The sequence below is a fragment of the Lolium rigidum genome, chromosome 7 (genome assembly GCF_022539505.1).
Source record: "Lolium rigidum isolate FL_2022 chromosome 7, APGP_CSIRO_Lrig_0.1, whole genome shotgun sequence".
In the NCBI taxonomy this organism is placed as follows: Eukaryota; Viridiplantae; Streptophyta; class Magnoliopsida; order Poales; family Poaceae; genus Lolium; species Lolium rigidum.
In genome coordinates, this window is record NC_061514.1 from 99,719,463 (window position 1) to 99,736,674 (window position 17,212).

Here is a 17,212-nt window from a genome sequence, read left to right on the forward strand (position 1 = left end):
GTGTCCATTTCTCTGATAACCAGAGCAATGCAATAAAAGTAGGAGTAGCTTCTTGCTGCACATAGTTGTGCGTGCATGCCGGTAGAATTTTTTTCCATATTTGATTCAACCATTTCCTCTTGCAGCATCTTCTCAAAAATCTCTGCTTTGCGTCCTTGTTCCAGGAACTCTTCCACGGCGGCCGCGCGCGGAGATGCACGAGGCCATAGCAACTGTGCCGCATCCTCATCCGCTCTGAGCATTGCTTGATCCGCAACACAGCATGGGCCGCCCTGGGACGGCGTCGGCGTCCTGGGGTTTGCGTCTCGGCGTGGTGCTGCTCCTCTTCCTGCTGGCCACCCCCTCCCACGGCCTGACGCACGAGGGCTGGCTTCTCCTGGCGCTCAAGAGCCAGATGGTCGACAGCTTCCACCACCTCGCCAACTGGAACCACGGCGACCCATCGCCATGCGCGTGGAAGGGCGTGGACTGCTCGGCGACGCCCACGCCATCAGTGGTCTCCCTCAACCTCAGCAACATGAACCTCTCCGGCACCGTCGGGCCGGCCATCGGCGGCCTAACCGAGCTGACCAGCCTCGACCTGTCCTTCAACGGGTTCTCCGGCACCATCCCCGCGGAGATCAGCAACTGCTCCAAACTAACCGTGCTCAACCTGAACAACAACGACTTCGAAGGCACCATCCCCGCCGAGCTCGGGACGCTGTCCCTGCTGACCGCGTGCAACCTCTGCAACAACAAGCTCCACGGCGCGATACCCGACGAGATCGGCGACATGGCGTCGCTGAGGGACCTGGTAGGGTACAGCAACAACCTCTCGGGTTCCATACCGCGGTCCATCGGCAGGCTCACGAACCTCAGGACGATCCGGCTGGGGCAGAACCTTATATCCGGCAGCATTCCCGCCGAGATAGGCGAATGCCGCAACCTGACCGTGTTCGGTCTCGCGCAGAACAAGCTGGAAGGGCCTCTGCCGAAGGAGATTGGGCAGTTAAGCCTCATGACTGACCTTGTCCTGTGGGGGAACCAGCTCTCCGGCGCCATTCCTCCGGAGATCGGGAACTGCACTAGTCTCACGGTGATCGCCCTCTATGACAACGATCTGGTGGGTCCTGTGCCTGCAACCATCGGGAACCTCAAGTATCTTCAGAGGCTGTACCTATACCGGAACTCGTTGAATGGCACCATTCCATCTGAGATCGGCAAGCTTTCTCTTGCGGAGGAGATTGATTTTTCGGAGAATTTCTTGACTGGAGGTATACCGAAGGAGTTGGGCAACATACCAGGGCTGTTTCTGCTGTACCTCTTCCAGAACCAGCTTACTGGCTTTATTCCACCAGAGTTGTCTGGGTTGAAGAACTTGAGCAAGCTCGATCTGTCGATCAATTCGCTCACTGGCCCGATCCCAGCTGGATTTCAGTACATGCCTAAGCTATACCAGCTGCAGCTCTTCAACAATATGCTGTCAGGCGACATACCTCCACGGTTTGGCATCTACAGTCGGCTCTGGGTGGTGGATTTCTCGAACAACAACATTACAGGGCAGATACCTCGAGATCTTTGCAGGCAGTCAAACCTTATTTTGTTGAATCTGGGGTCTAATAAGCTGTCTGGCAACATACCTCATAGGATCACCAGCTGTAAATCCTTGGTGCAGCTTCGCCTCAGCGACAATAGTCTGACAGGAAGCTTCTCCACCGATCTGTGCAGTCTGGCGAATTTGACAACAATTGAGCTGGCTCGGAACAAGTTTAATGGCCCTATTCCTCCTCAGATAGGCAACTGCAGAGCTCTGCAAAGGCTTGACCTTGCAAATAACTATTTCACATCCGAGCTGCCCCGAGAAATAGGCAAATTGTCCAAGCTTGTTGTCTTCAATATCTCATCCAATAGACTGGGAGGAAGCATACCGCTGGAGATTTTCAACTGTACAACGTTGCAACGTCTTGACCTCAGCCAGAACAGCTTTGAAGGTTCATTACCAAACGAAGTTGGTAGACTGCCTCAGCTGGAGCTTCTCTCGTTCGCTGATAATAAATTATCTGGTCAGATACCACCTATTCTTAGTAAACTGTCACATTTGACAGCACTGCAGATTGGTGGGAATCAGTTCTCTGGTGGAATACCCAAGGAGCTGGGTCTGCTCTCAAGCTTGCAGATTGCCATGAATTTGAGCTACAACAATCTCTCTGGCAACATACCATCAGAGCTTGGCAGCCTTGCATTACTAGAAAATTTGTTCCTCAATAATAATAAGCTGACAGGTGAAATCCCGGATACATTTGTAAATCTGTCAAGTTTGCTTGAGCTCAATGTCTCCTACAATAATCTCACTGGTCCTCTTCCCCCTGTGCCACTTTTTGACAACATGGTTGTGACCAGCTTCATTGGAAACAGAGGACTCTGCGGCGGACAACTTGGAAAGTGTGGGTCTGAGTCACCCTCTTCTTCCCAGTCATCCAACTCAGTCAGTCGCCCTATGGGCAAGATCATCGCAATTGTTGCCGCCATTATTGGAGGGATTTCACTTATTCTTATTGCCATACTTCTGCACCACATGAGAAAACCACTAGAGACAGTAGCTCCTTTGCAGGACAAGCAAATTCTATCTGCTGGGTCTAACATTCCTGTTTCAGCGAAGGATGCATATACATTTCAGGAATTGGTCTCTGCTACAAATAATTTTGATGATAGTTGTGTGATTGGACGTGGTGCTTGTGGAACTGTGTACAAAGCTGTCCTGAAGCCTGGACAGATAATTGCGGTCAAGAAGTTGGCTTCTAACAGGGAAGGAAGCAACACAGACAACAGCTTCCGTGCAGAAATTCTGACCCTTGGAAAGATACGGCATCGTAACATTGTGAAGCTGTACGGTTTCATCTATCACCAGGGCGCAAACCTTCTGTTGTATGAGTACATGCCAAGAGGCAGCCTCGGAGAGCTACTTCATGGACCATCTTCTTCTTCGCTCGACTGGGAGACACGCTTCATGATAGCCCTTGGCGCAGCTGAAGGGCTGTCATACTTGCATCATGATTGCAAGCCTCGGATCATCCACCGTGATATCAAGTCGAATAACATTTTACTTGATGAGAACTTTGAAGCTCATGTTGGTGACTTTGGGTTGGCCAAGGTGATTGACATGCCGTACTCAAAGTCAATGTCTGCGATTGCTGGTTCATATGGCTATATTGCACCAGGTGAGTCTTCAGCTTTCTCTGCATCCTGCAAAACAAATTCCATTTGCATGTCATTTCTATCATATACCCTATTATGCTTCACTTCAACCTGTGATTAGGCGATCTGTGGTCAATAAATCTAACTGTGGTTCACTTCAGTCCTATCAATGAAAACATAGAGTAGACTACTGTTTTGCTGATGTACAACGTACTGATCCAGTTCTTCTCATTTTATCAGAATATGCATACACAATGAAGGTCACCGAGAAGTGTGATATATACAGTTATGGAGTTGTACTGTTGGAGCTGCTAACGGGCCGTGCACCTGTGCAACCAATAGAATTGGGAGGTGACCTGGTAACATGGGCAAAGAATTACATCAGGGACAATTCTCTGGGTCCAGGGATCCTTGATAGCAATCTGGATTTGGAAGATAGGGCCGCAGTCGATCACATGATCGAGGTCTTGAAAATCGCTTTGCTGTGCAGTAACCTGTCGCCGTACGAGAGACCGCCGATGCGGCATGTTGTAGTTATGTTGAGCGAGTCTAAAGATAGGGCCCGGGCGAGCTCTGCATCCTCCTCGCCTGCTTCTGATCGTTCTTCGAAGAAGGATAGCTCATGATGTATGTATAATAAGGTTCAGTTAGCGAAGAGCTCCCTTTTCCTTGTAACTTATGGTAGTAGGAGTTTTGGGAGCCTGCACCTCATTCTTTCTGTCATTATTTTCTAGTGAGATAAATAATACTGACTGATACAGTGTCGTTCTGTATGTTAGTTTGTCTGAAGAAGGCATCGCCGCGTCCTGGGAGTAACCGGGAGTAGTTAAGCCGGAGTTCTCCCTGGACGTGGTGTTGTGCCTCTCGCTTAGATTTAGGTCTTTCTTTTTTGAACAAGGCAAAGGCGCCGACGGCGCCAACATTTTATTCAGCTCATATGCAGTTTTCAGCGTGAATTACAAGATCTTGTGATTGCATCTGTTTAACTGCAGAAAAGAGAGGATAAGATGAGATCCTATGAGCTGAATTAGTACAGCTGTAAATAGGCGTCAACACATCTTGTCTGATCGCCTTGGGCACAGTTGTGAGCAACTCCATTTGATATCTCGCTTGATATGATATACTGCTGCATTTGATGATTCAGTGAAGCTCATATATTCAGCAACATGTCTTCGTATCTTCCAAGGTACATGAGGGTGTGAAGCCGATGGAGACGCAACAGCTTTGGCGAGAGTGACATTATCTGTAAAGAAGGTAGGTTCCTGTAGTCGGAGAAGGCTTGCAATTCTGACTTCAAAGAGAAAACTTCAGCCTCTACCTCAAGGATAGACGGGGCAATTGGCACCGTAGCCTGGATGAAAACTGTAGCGCTGTAGTTTGTTTCCTGAATTTGGCAGTAAACTCCAATGTCTGTAACTGTTACAACCTCCATGCCAGGAGTTTTTTTCGTCTTCCAATCAGCGTGGGAGAAGATTTTTGTTCCTGGGATGAGCATGTCCGATCTGAGTGAGTCGCCATGGATAGGAAAGCTATTGTGAGGTCGCTGATTTTGACGAATCATAGCCTGCACAGAAGTATGGCGGTCCTTCTCCTGAACCTGAAATTGCAAAGAGGGAGCATGCAGACTGTCTACCATCTCCAAGTTATGTCTGATCGCCTGCGCCATGTGTTGTACCTCGTAAGGAACTCCTGATTTCCTGCCAAATAAGTTGTCGTTCCGAGATTTCCAAATACACCACATAGAAGTCAAAATATATTGCAGGGAAGCGTGAGGGTGGTTCATGTTCAAACAGTTGAATAACTTGTGTGAGAGAGTTGCAATTAGCTACAAGAAGTTCTGAACGGATAAACCAAGGTGCACTAAACCATGCAACTTTGGAGAAAGGACAAGTAAAAAGTAAATGGACATAGCACAAAGTTTGCCAATATGGACAGAGTACTTACCTGCCCGAGCTCCTGTTGGTAAAGCTCTTCTGAGAAATCTTCAACCAAAGGTTTGAACTCTTGGTGTCATTTGCTTGTTCTTCCAAATCACATTCAATAGTTGAATAGTAGTACTTTGAACCTGTCTTGGCGCTGGTTCTCCTAGTTCCTGCAATTTTTGAAGACAAGCACTATATGCAGTTTTAGTGTTTCATTTACCTGACGGAGTTAAAGTCCAGCAAAGAATATCTCTATCTGGAGATTGGATTATTGTTGTTTTCTTGATTGCCGTCGCCATTGGCTGCTGGAAAATCATGTCAACAAGTTGGATATTCCAAATCTGTTGATTGGGTAACCAAAGGTCTCGCACATGTGATGGATAGACAAAAGGCTGGATGATGAGGGCATCATAGATGTGAGTCCATCCCTGGCACCATGGGCTGCTCCAAATGGACATGTTTCCTTGTGTGATTTGGTAAAAAGCGTGTGTCTTAAGGATAGGAAGTATTTTGACAAGGGAAGACCAAAAGGCTGATTTTGGAGCATTTGGTTTTGGGCGCCAAATGGATGCGTCTAGGAAACATTTAGATTTTATCACAACATGAATGAAATCATTTGGTTGATCGGCAATTCTCCAAGCCATCATGAGAATAAGTGCTTGGTTCATGGCTCGAAGATTCCTAATGCCTAGCCCTCCTTCATTCTTTGGAGCACAAATATCCTTCCAATCTCTTAAACACATAATTCTTGAATTTGTTTCCTCTCTAATACCGGTCCACCAAAAGTTTCGAATTATAGCAGTGAGCTTAGCGGTAAACTTTTTGGTAAAAAGTGTTAGATGTATATATCTGTCTATTGTAGTTTCCCCATATGTTAGGGGCTTTCTGCATATGTGCACCTGTACATGTACTATATATTGTGGCCTTTGGCCCCCTGGTAATACAACAAGCATATTGCTCTAACATGGTATCAGAGCTTTAGGTTAGCTCCTCCTCCTCCATCGCAGCCGCCGCCGCCCGCCCCGGCATCTTGCCGCCGCGACCCGGCCGCAGCCGCTGCCTGCTTGTCCGTCGTTGCCGCTGTTCCCGGCCGTCTTCTCTTCGTCCGGCCGCTCCGTCGCTTGTCTGTTGTTCCCGATCAATTATTCCTTGCACCCGATTGATTCCGCCCGCCCGACCCCAAGCACAGATCGGGCCTGCTCCCGATTGATTTCGCCCGCCCGACGCCCCCTACCTGCTTCGATCTCCCCTGCGTTGCTTCCGCCTGCCCGACGCCCGCTGCCGATCTGAAGCCCGCGCGTGCGCCCGCTGCTCATCGGTCCGTGCGTGCACCCGCTGCTCATCGGTCCGCGCGTGAAGCCCGACTCTCCCTGGCTGCCGCGCGTGATTCTCCGCTCCGTGCTGCTCCCTGCCTGCCGATCTCCCCTGCGTGGCTGTGCTGATCAGGCGTGAGGCCGCCGCCTGCTCCCGATCCCGCGCGACCCGCGGCCGCCCGGATACGCCTTCGCCAGGCTCCTGTCGCCAATCGCTCCTCCCGATCCCGTCGCCATCCGCTGATCCCGACCGATCTCCTGGCCCGCTTGGCCCGCTCGCCTCCTGCTCTGCTTGATCCCGCGCCGGCCCTCTTCTTTCCGCGCCGGGACTATTCTTTCCCTGCTCGTTGACTTGATCTGAGGTAAAAAAAAAATACTGTCGTCAGCTATGTCTTCTTCCGCTGATCCCGCCTTCTCTTTGGGTCTCCCTTCGGTACTTGGTATTTGTCCGCTGCCTCCGTGTATGACGGCTAGTCATTCTTCGTCGCCGTTTGCAGCCTCTTCACGTGGCTCTGCCCGCGCTTCACCGACTCCGTCTAGGTCGGCTCGCCGCTCTACATCGACTTTTGCGGCCTCTTCACGCGACTCTGCTAGCGCTTCGCCGACTTCGTTTACGTCGGCCCGCCGCTCTACATCGACTTTTGCGGCATCTTCCCGCGGTTATGGCCGCGCTTCGTCGACTCCGTCTGCGTCGGCTTGCCGCTCTACATCGACTTTTGCGGCCTCTTCACGTGGTTATGACCGCGCTTTGCCGACTCCTGTCTTCATCGGCGTGTTGCTCTCCGTCGCCCCCTTTGGTGGCCTCCGTGCGTGTGGATGATAGCTCCTCGTCGGCACCTGATTGTACGTCGACCTCTCCGGGTCGCGCCCCTCTCGCGCATGAGATAGCGCAGCTTCACCGCCCGCTTGATGCTTGGGATTCCGGCTTACGTCGGCAGCCTCGCGGTCCGAGTCTCCGCCCTCGTCCTCATTGCACCCACTGTGGCCGAGGTTGGCCACACTTCCTCCACCCTGCCGGACGCGGGATCCCGGCTTACGTCGGCAGTTCCGGGATCGTCGGCAGGCTGGCTCTTCAGGATCTTCTCGCGGTTGCACTCTCTGATCGGGACATTCTCGTGGGTCTTCGTGGTCACGCTCGCTACTCCGGACTCTTCCTTGCCGGGCGCTCGCTGGTTCCGTGATCGGCTCTTCCGGCACTGCGCGACCACCACTTTCTACACGGTCGGTACGTCCCCGTGGTATCCGGATTCCGGAGCTTCCTTTCATATGACCTCTCGAGTCTTCTATTCCGTCTCGCTCTTCGGTCTCTTATTTCTCCTGTCCGTGTTGTCACGGCCGATGGTACCTCTATTCCTGTTTCTAGTACAGGCACCCTTTCTACTCCATCTTTCTCTGTCCCTGATGTTTCTCATGTTCCTCGCCTTCAGATGAACCTTTTCTCTGCTAGCCAGCTCACCGATTCTGGTTGTCGCGTCATTCTTGACGCTGAGTCTTGTGCGGTTCAGGATCGTCGCACACATGCCCTGGTTGGAGCTGGTCCTCGTAGCCGTCGCCTCTCGGGGCTTTGGGAGTTAGACTGGCTTCGTGTTCCTTCCGCTGCCACTTCCTCTACCAGTTCTCCTCCGGTTGTTGCCTCTGTCACCGGCTCTTTTCAGCAGTGGCATCATCGTCTTGGTCACCTTTGTGACTCTCGCCTGTCGTCTTTGGTTCATCGTGGCCTTCTGGGGTCTGTCTGCGGAGATGGGTCGTTACATCTGTCGGGGTTGTAGGTTAGGCAAACACATTCAGCTTCCCTATCCTACTAGTGTGTCCGTCTCTCGGCGACCGTTCGATTTAGTCCATTCGGATGTTTGGGGTCCGGCTCCCTTCGCCTCGAAAGGGGGCCATCGATACTATATCTTATTCATTGATGATTTTTCACGGTACACCTGGGTGTTTTTCATGCGCTCTCGCAGTGAGGTGCTCTCTATTTATCAGCGTTTTGCGGCCATGGTCAGCACTCAGTATTCCTCACCCATTCGCGTGTTCCATGCTGATTCTGCTGGTGAGTATATCTCTCAGCATCTTCGTGGTGTCCTTGCTGAGGAGGGCACCCTCGCTCAGTTTTCTTGTCCCGGCGCGCATGCTCAAAATGGCGTCGCCGAGCGTAAGCATCGTCATCTTCTTGAGACCACCCGTGCTATGATGATTGCCTCTTCTCTTCCGCCACATTTCTGGGCTGAGGCTGTCGCTACGTCAGCCCACCTCATTAACATTCAGCCTTTCGCTGCTCTACAGGGTGGCATTCCTCTCGAGCGTCTCTCTGGTGTTTCTCCAGACTACTCGACTCTTCGTTCATTTGGTTGCGTCTGCTATGTCCTTCTGCCTCCTCGCGAACGCACTAAACTGACCGCTCAGTCCGTTGAGTGTGTTTTTCTCGGATACGATGATGAGCATAAGGGCTATCGCTGTTGGGACCCCGTTGGTCGTCGGATGCGCATCTCTCGTGACGTCACATTTGATGAGACGCGTCCCTTCTATCCTCGCCCCACCTCGGGTACTTACCTGGTGGATGATATCTCTTTTCTTCTTTTTCCGGATGCACCCCCTGCTGTCTCTCCTCCCCTTCCTCCTACTTCTGATGCGCCCCCTTCGGCGCCATCCTCTCGTTCGTCTAGTCCACCTAGTACTCCTCGTTCTCCGGCTTCGGCTCCTTCCGATGCTGTCCCTTCTTCCTCTTCTTCCGATGACTTGTCTTCCGCAGATGAGCTTCCCCTTCCCGGCCTGTTCGTCGGCGTCATGCTCCGGTTCGTTACTCTCCTAGTCGGTATGGTCTCTCCGTCGTTTCCGAGCCGACTTCTTATCGGGATGCCGAGCGTCATCCCGAATGGCAGCTTGCCATGGCTGAGGAGATCGCTGCGCTTGAGCGCACCGGCACTTGGGATCTTGTTTCTCCCCTTCCGGTGTTCGTCCCATCACGTGTAAGTGGGTCTATAAAATTAAGACTCGCTCTGATGGATCTCTTGAGCGCTATAAAGCGCGTCTTGTGGCTCGTGGTTTTCAGCAGGAGCACGGCCGTGACTATGATGGGACTTTTTCCCCTGTGGCTCATATGACTACTGTGCGTACCCTTCTTGCTGTTGTTTCTGTTCGCCGGTGGTCTGTCTCCCAGCTTGATGTTTAGAATGCTTTTCTTAATGGCGAGTTGAGTGAGGAGGTTTACATGCAGCCTCCTCCTGGGTATTCTGTTCCCGATGGGATGGTTTGTCGTCTTCGACGTTCTCTCTATGGTCTCAAACAGGCCCCTCATGCCTGGTTTGAGCGCTTCGCCTCTGTTGTGACTGCTGCTGGTTTCTCTCCGAGTCTTCATGATCCAGCACTTTTCGTCCACACTTCTCCTCGTGGACGTACTCTTCTTCTTCTTCTTCTCTATGTTGATGATATGATCATTACTGGTGATGATTCTGAGTATATTGCCTTCGTCAAGGCTCGACTTCGTGATCAGTTTCTTATGACTGATCTTGGTCCTCTTCGCTATTTTCTTGGCATTGAGGTTTCCTCCACTTCTGATGGCTCTTCTATCTCTCAGGAAAAGTACACTCAGGATCTTCTTGCTCGTGCTGCTCTTGGGGATGAGCGCACAGTCGATACTCCTATGGAGCTTAATGTTAAGCTTCGTCCTACTGATGGTGATCCTCTTCCCGATCCCACCCGTTATCGCCATCTTGTTGGGAGTCTTGTTTATCTTGCTGTCACTCGTCCCGATATTTCTTATCCTGTTCATATTCGAGTCGGTTTGTCTCAGCTCCTACCACTTGTTCACTATAGTCATCTCCTCCGTGTTCTTCGTTATCTTCGTGGCACGATCACTCGTCGCCTTTTCTTTCCCCGTTCCAGCTCTCTCCCGGCTCCGAGTGCTATTCGGATGCTACATGGGCGAGTGATCCTACGGATCGTCGTTCGCTTTACGCTTCTTGTGTGTTTCTTGGTGGTTCGCTTGTTGCTTGGAAGACGAAGAAACAGGTCGCGAGTTCCGTTCGAGTGTTGAGGCTGAGTTGCGGGCTATGGCTTTGTTGATTGCTGAGATGACTTGGTTACGGTGGTTGCTTGCAGATTTTGGGGTCTCGTTACGACACCCACTCCACTTTTGTCCGACGGTACAGGGTGCTATCGGTATTGCACGTGATCCGGTCAAGCATGAGCTGACCAAGCATATCGGTGTTGATGCTTTTTACACACGTGCACGGGTACGGGATGATGTTGTTGCGGTTCATTATGTGCCTTCAGATTTGCGGTTGGCGGATTTCTTTACAAAGGCACAGACTCGAGCGCAACATGATTTCTTACTCTCCAAACTCAGTGTTGTGGATCCACCATAAGTTTGCGGGGGGGGTGTTAGATGTATATATCTGTCTATTGTAGTTTCCCCATATGTTAGGGGCTTTCTGCATATGTGCACCTGTACATGTACTATATATTGTGGCCTTTGGCCCCTGGTAATACAACAAGCATATTGCTCTAACAAAAAGAATATTAGATATGTAGTAGATTCGGATAGATGAAAACACAGATTTGATGAGTTCCAATCTTGCAGGATGTGAGAGCTTGTCTGCTTTGTACGTACGTACTAAGTTTGGACTTGAATTTCTCAATCACGAAATTGTAAGCTGTAGTTTTATTCTTGCCTGGAAGAATAAGAGGATAGCCAAGATGGATAAAGTTGGTGTCGGTATTTGGCACTGGAAAGATCTGTTTGATTGCGTGGATGGTTGGGAAAGGAACATTATTGCCAAAAATAATTCCAGATTTGGTGCGGGGTTTGACCTGAATTCATACAAAAATTCTGCAAAATGTCCTTCATGCTAGTTGCTTCCTGCACTGGCTTTTCAGATTTAGGTTAGTATTTGTCAATGTTGAAACCTGAATGTGCTTTGGAACGTTGTAGTACTCTGAATATGACCATTGTTCATCTACAATGTAAGCTGGTCGACCAATGATTCTCACTGTCTCCATGCGCAAGTTCCACCATTTTATTCCCAAATCATCAAGTGCGGTGAAATTTCAGTTCAGCGGCAGTATCACTTGGCACAGTCAGTCCACACCACCGAACAACACCATCCTCGTCAAGCTATCACCATGGCGTCAGAGGAAGCAGAGAGCCTGCACGTCGTCCTCTTCCCCTTCCTCGCGCGCGGCCACATCCCGGCCTTCCTCCGCCTCGCCGCCCTCCTCCACGACATCCGCCCGGGCATCACCATCACGCTCGTCTCCACCGCGCGCCTCCTCGCTTCCCTCTCCCTCCCGGACACCACGCCTCCCATCCGGCTCCACGCGCTGCCCTTCGCGCCCGCCGACCACGGCCTGCCCCCCGGCGCCGAGTCCCTCGCCGACCTCCACGTCCACCAGTTCATCGCCTTCTTCCAGGCGTCCGAGTCCCTCCGCCCCGCCTTCGAAGGGTTCGTCTCCGGCCTCCGGTCCCCGGTCTGCATCATCGCCGACGCCTTCTTCGCGTGGACGGCCGACGTCGCCCGCGCGCGCGGCGCGTTCCACGCCGTCTTCCTCCCCGGCGGCGCCTTGGGCAACGCCGTCTTCTTCTCGGTGTGGGAGCACCTCCCGCACACGCTCGCCGCCGCCGCCGACGAGTTCCCTCTGCCGGACTTCCCGAGCGTCGTCCTCCACCGCACGCAGATCCCGCGGTACATGCTCGCGGCCACCGGGGCAGATCCCTGGACGGCCTTCTTCCGGCGGGTCATCTCCTCCTGCCGCAAGACCGATGCGGTCCTGGTCAACACCGTCCAAGAACTCGAGTCCTCCGGGCTAGACATGCTCAAGAGAAGCTTCGGCGTCCAGTCATGGCCGATTGGGCCAATTCTCGCGCCGCCGACTTCATCATACTCGCAGGACGATGAGGGCATCATCCGGTGGCTGGACGCGCGCCCGCCGCGCTCGGTCCTGTACATATCCTTCGGGTCGCAGAACAGCATCAACGCCGATCAGATGACACAGCTGGCGCTGGGGCTGGAGGCCTGCGGGCGGCCGTTCCTCTGGGTCCTCCGGCCTCCGGTGGGGCTCGATGCGACGGACGGCTTCAAGCCCGAGTGGCTCCCGGCCGGCTTCGAGGAGCGAACGGCGAAGGCAAACAGGGGACTGCTGGTGCGCGGCTGGGCACCGCAGGTGCGGATCCTGGCGCACGCGTCGACCGGCGCGTTCATGAGCCACTGCGGGTGGAACTCCATCCTCGAGAGCCTCTGCCACGGCGTGCCGCTGATCGGGTGGCCGCTGGGGGCCGAGCAGTTCTTCAACGCGATGCTGGTGGTGGAGTGGGGCGTCTGCGTTGAGGTAGCGCGGGGAACTTGGAGAGCTCGGCCGTGGGGAGTGGGGCGGTGGCCGAGACCGTGGGGACGATGATGGGGGAGACGGCGAAGGGTGATGGGATGAGGAGGAATGCGGCGGTGATCGCGCGCGCAATGGCGGCGGCGTGGGAGGGGCCTCGCGGGTCGTCGGCGGCGAGCTTGGAGGGGTTCCTCAGATGCGTTGAGATGTGATATTGTTTAGAGCATCTCTAGCCCCTTTGAGGCCTTGTTTGGTAGTAGTGTTTTAGTGAGAATTAGTGGGGATAATACTTTAGAGTATTGGGTGAATCTCTGTTGTCACCCAATCCCCACAAAACCCCATCCCCAATCCACTAGGTAGGGGTAGAGTATTGGGGATTGAAAAAATTGCACTAAAATTTGGGGATAAGTGGGGATTAAACTCGCTCATACTCTAGCACCAAACATGCACCGGGATAAGTGGGGATTTAAAATTTGGAGCGGATTATCCCCACTAATCCCCACTAAAACTCTAGTACCAAACAAGCCCTAAATTGGGTGAAACCGAATAATAACGCAATTTTACAGGTTCGGTTCGTAAATCGGCGCATATCAGCGACCGTGATCGTATAGTACTCAAAACTGGGAAAAAATTGGGCCTAGACCGAAATCCCAACTTGCCCTGTATCTGTAGAGGTCGAACGAGCGAACCGAACACAGCTCGAACGAAACCCCTAGTTTGCGCGCGACGGAACTTTCACCTCCTCCCAACTGCCGCCGCCGCCGATCTACGCACCCTCACCATCCTCTGCGCCGTCGTCGCCCGATCTCGTTGGCATGAGTCTCGAATTGACCCCCCCGGCCGTCGGAGCTAGCTCACAGGCCCCGGTGCCCTGTCCCGTGGTCGTCGGAGCTCCTGCTACCCCAACCACCCCCACCACCCCCGCTGATGTCGCGAGCATGGTTTTGTCGACAAGCTTACTCAAGCGACGGCGCGCGGGAACGCACGTGGTTCCGCAAACTGGTGCTACAGCGATCTGTGCTGCGGCCAGCGGTGCTGTCCCGACTGTCGACAAAGGGGTCATCTTCACTATAATCTCTAATCTTCATTTGATGTGGACGTCTCTATTTTTTCGATAAAGAGATTAATATCAGAAAATACCAATTACACCAGCCTCTGCAACAACGCAACACCCTAATAGCACTGCGGATACCCACAGCCAAAAAAGGGAAACGAAAACTAAGAAACAAAAGTCCCGCTACAATATCTCAGGCCTAGCAACAACTATACATCCACCACCAAGACAACACTTGAAATATAGACTCTCCAAAAGCAACGCCTTCAAAAAGGAAACACTGCACCAGGGCGCCGTCGTCGCCCGATCAAAGATTTTAGGTTTTCACCCTCAAGATAGTCCCCGCTCTGAAAACAAGCTAAAAACACAACCAATGCCTCCAACAAGCTAATTGCCAAACACAACCAATTAAGGCCAATCATTGGGTTTTCACCCTAAAAAGGTAGGACTCTGAACTTCACATGTGATGCCGCCCCTACTATCATACCACTGGTGTGAAGCCCGGAACATCAATAAAGCTCCTCAACATCGCAAAGACTTGAACATCTTTTATCTAGTCCTCTAGTTCGACATTCATGATGTTCAGTGCTGAGTCCTTTGTTTGCTACACTTAGTTCACATGGCCGACAGCGTGACATTCGGCTGGATCCTCCTAGCACCGGGACCTCTTTACGGAGGTGTCTTCACGGTTGGAGGATACGGCGAGGGATATTTTCTCCCAACATGGGTGTCAGCGTGACCTTCAGCTGGATCCTCCTAGCTAGATCTTGTTCCTGCTTTTGAACTGAGTTTTTTTTTTCTTTGAACACCTTTGTGGTTTTGTAACGAATTTATGAGTAGCTGTGTGCATCTTAGCTATGCAGAGACCGGATCTATTGCTCAAGTAATAAAGTACCCATTTTCGAAAAAGTTCACATGACTGACGAAGCGAATTCCTTCTGCGAGAATGTGAGATTACATCGAAAAGCATCGTTCAGACCCCAAATGCAGGCTGGCTCCAACAAGCTAATTGCCAAACACAACCAATTAAGGCCAATCATTGGGTTTTCACCCTAAAAAGGTAGGACTCTGAACTTCACATGTGATGCTGCCCCTACTATCATACCACTGGTGTGAAGCCCGGAACATCAATAAAGCTCCTCAACATCGCAAAGACTTGAACATCTTTTATCTAGTCCTCTAGTTCGACATTCATGATGTTCTGTGCTGAGTCCTTTGTTTGCTACACTTAGTTCACATGACTGACAGCGTGACATTCGGCTGGATCCTCCTAGCACCGGGACCTCTTTACGGAGGTGTCTTCACGGTTGGAGGATACGGCGAGGGATATTTTCTCCCAACATGGGTGTCAGCGTGACCTTCAGCTGGATCCTCCTAGCTAGATCTTGTTCCTGCTTTTGAACTGAGTTTTTTTTTCTTTGAACACCTTTGTGGTTTTGTAACGAATTTATGAGTAGCTGTGTGCATCTTAGCTATGCAGAGACCGGATCTATTGCTCAAGTAATAAAGTACCCATTTTCGAAAAAGTTCACATGACTGACGAAGCGAATTCCTTCTGCGAGAATGTGAGATTACATCGAAAAGCATCGTTCAGACCCCAAATGCAGGCTGGCTATGTCTACCGCAGCGGTAGCGCTCGTCTCGCTGTTCATTATGCTTTCAAGCCGGAGGCGCTCGGTGGTCCAAGGTGGTGATGGCCTACACAAGCCTCCGAGGTCGTGGCAGCTACTTACTAGAAATCACTATTTAGATATTCGTTACATTTTATGCTTTAGAGATCTTCACAAAACTTATATAGTTATGTATTCCCTCCGTCTATAAATAGATTTCTGAGTTTTGTCTAAATCTAGATGTATCTGGATACTGAACAATGTCTAAATACGTTCAAATTTGAACAAATCTCATACATCTATTTATAGACAGAGAGAGTATTATAAAGAATTAAGAAGATACTTTTGTTATAAACTACTTCTAATATATTATAATTTTTGTCGTGGTTTTAGTTCAAATAAGAATTATGGAGTGAAGAAAGTATGGTTTAAATTAACACAAGGTTAGTGCACTTTAAAATTTACATTCATTATCGAGTTAAGAGAACACAACAACAAATATTAGCAATGTTGATAGATATGTGGTTAACTATGCTAAAAATAAAAACTTGTACTAGTTAAGACTATAACGTGCTAAATAGATGTGCCGAGTATAAAAGTTCTATACAAATTGTATTTATTGCTTCATGTGTTTTCTGTACTTTCCATGAACATTCTCATTGTATAAAAACATTAACGAAATATAAATAAACTCTTACCTAACAATTAATTATGTCTATTCATAATAGTATCTGAAATTGAATGCAAAATAGGTAAGAACGAAACCAAATCGAATGACCCAAGATATGAAAGCTAGAATCGACACACTTGATGAAAAAGCGAAGAGAAAGATGGTAATGCTAGCTTCCACGTTAGGCATTTCCTAATATCTAGGCCTCTAGCTAGTGAAAAGGTGAGATGAATGGTTGATCCGGAACCGTATAGTGTAACCAAAACAAAATCTTTCAATATCTAAATTCTTACTCATGTCGTAACTTATGGAGGGTTCCGTTTATCTCCAAAATTGCATTTATATGTTTCAGCTGAGGCTATTTTTATATTCAAATAGACAACTTTGTATTAACTTTTAAAATTACTTATTAAGTAATAGTATAACTTGCCAACCTAGGATCCTCCATAATGTTTTGATGTCCTTGGCCATTCTATGTAGGGTATGTTTGGTTCCTAGCCACAATTTGCTAAGCCATAATTTGGTAGCTATAACTTATTTGGCATGTGTTTGATTTTTACCATACTTTGGCTTGCCACACTTTATTACATGTATGGTTCATTTATCATAGACTCAATTTTTTGCCAAATTTGGCTTCAGTATTTTTAACCACAATTTTGTGGATCGCCTCACTTTTGTGGCTAACCACACTTTAACTTGGCCAATATTATAGCTAGGAATCAAGCATGCCCGTAGTTTGTTGGTGCCCGTTTGGTAGCCTGGATCTAATTTGTGCATGAATGCGCCAGGGAGAAGACGGGCCACGGACCAAAAAAAAAAAACCTTGTTGTTTGGTAGGCCATGATTTTTTTAGCCCAGCAGATACGCAAGACACGGTTTATTTGGTTTCATACGAGCCTAACTTTCGCCTCACCACTTGTCCACATGGTGACCTTACCTCTCACCTCCCCACCTAGCACAAGCCTCACGCCGATGTCCACGAAGACTGACACCATGCCGGTGTGCGGAAAGACCACCATGTCACTCTCGTTGACGGTGGTCAAGGCGGCCTTACGCTACCTACGTGCAAGACTAGACTGAATATGATAGGCCGAAGCTTCTGCCATGGATTACTGCCTATCACATACCATAACCATCACCCGGTCATGCCAGTCACA

At 50.2% G+C, this 17,212-nt stretch overlaps 1 protein-coding gene and 1 pseudogene across 1 annotated transcript; both read left to right on the forward strand.

Moving 5' to 3' along the window:
• Positions 1–309: 309 nt before the first annotated feature.
• LOC124674136 (probable leucine-rich repeat receptor-like protein kinase At5g63930) lies at positions 310–3,966 on the forward strand. The gene is made up of 2 exons (XM_047210174.1): positions 310–3,197; positions 3,415–3,966. The coding sequence occupies exons 1-2, from the start codon at positions 395–397 to the stop codon at positions 3,798–3,800; spliced, it is 3,189 nt and encodes a 1,062-aa protein (XP_047066130.1). The 5' UTR covers positions 310–394; the 3' UTR covers positions 3,801–3,966.
• A 7,520-nt stretch (positions 3,967–11,486) lies between these two features.
• LOC124671744 lies at positions 11,487–12,933 on the forward strand (annotated as a pseudogene).
• Positions 12,934–17,212: the final 4,279 nt, after the last annotated feature.

Bases quoted from the DNA above. Each gene is read 5' to 3' on its own strand.
- LOC124674136 (XM_047210174.1), top strand. From the start codon at position 395: ATGGTCGACAGCTTCCACCACCTCGCCAACTGGAACCACGGCGACCCA. The intron at 3,198-3,414 runs GTGAGTCTTCAG...TCATTTTATCAG, and splicing joins ATATGGCTATATTGCACCAG to AATATGCATACACAATGAAG.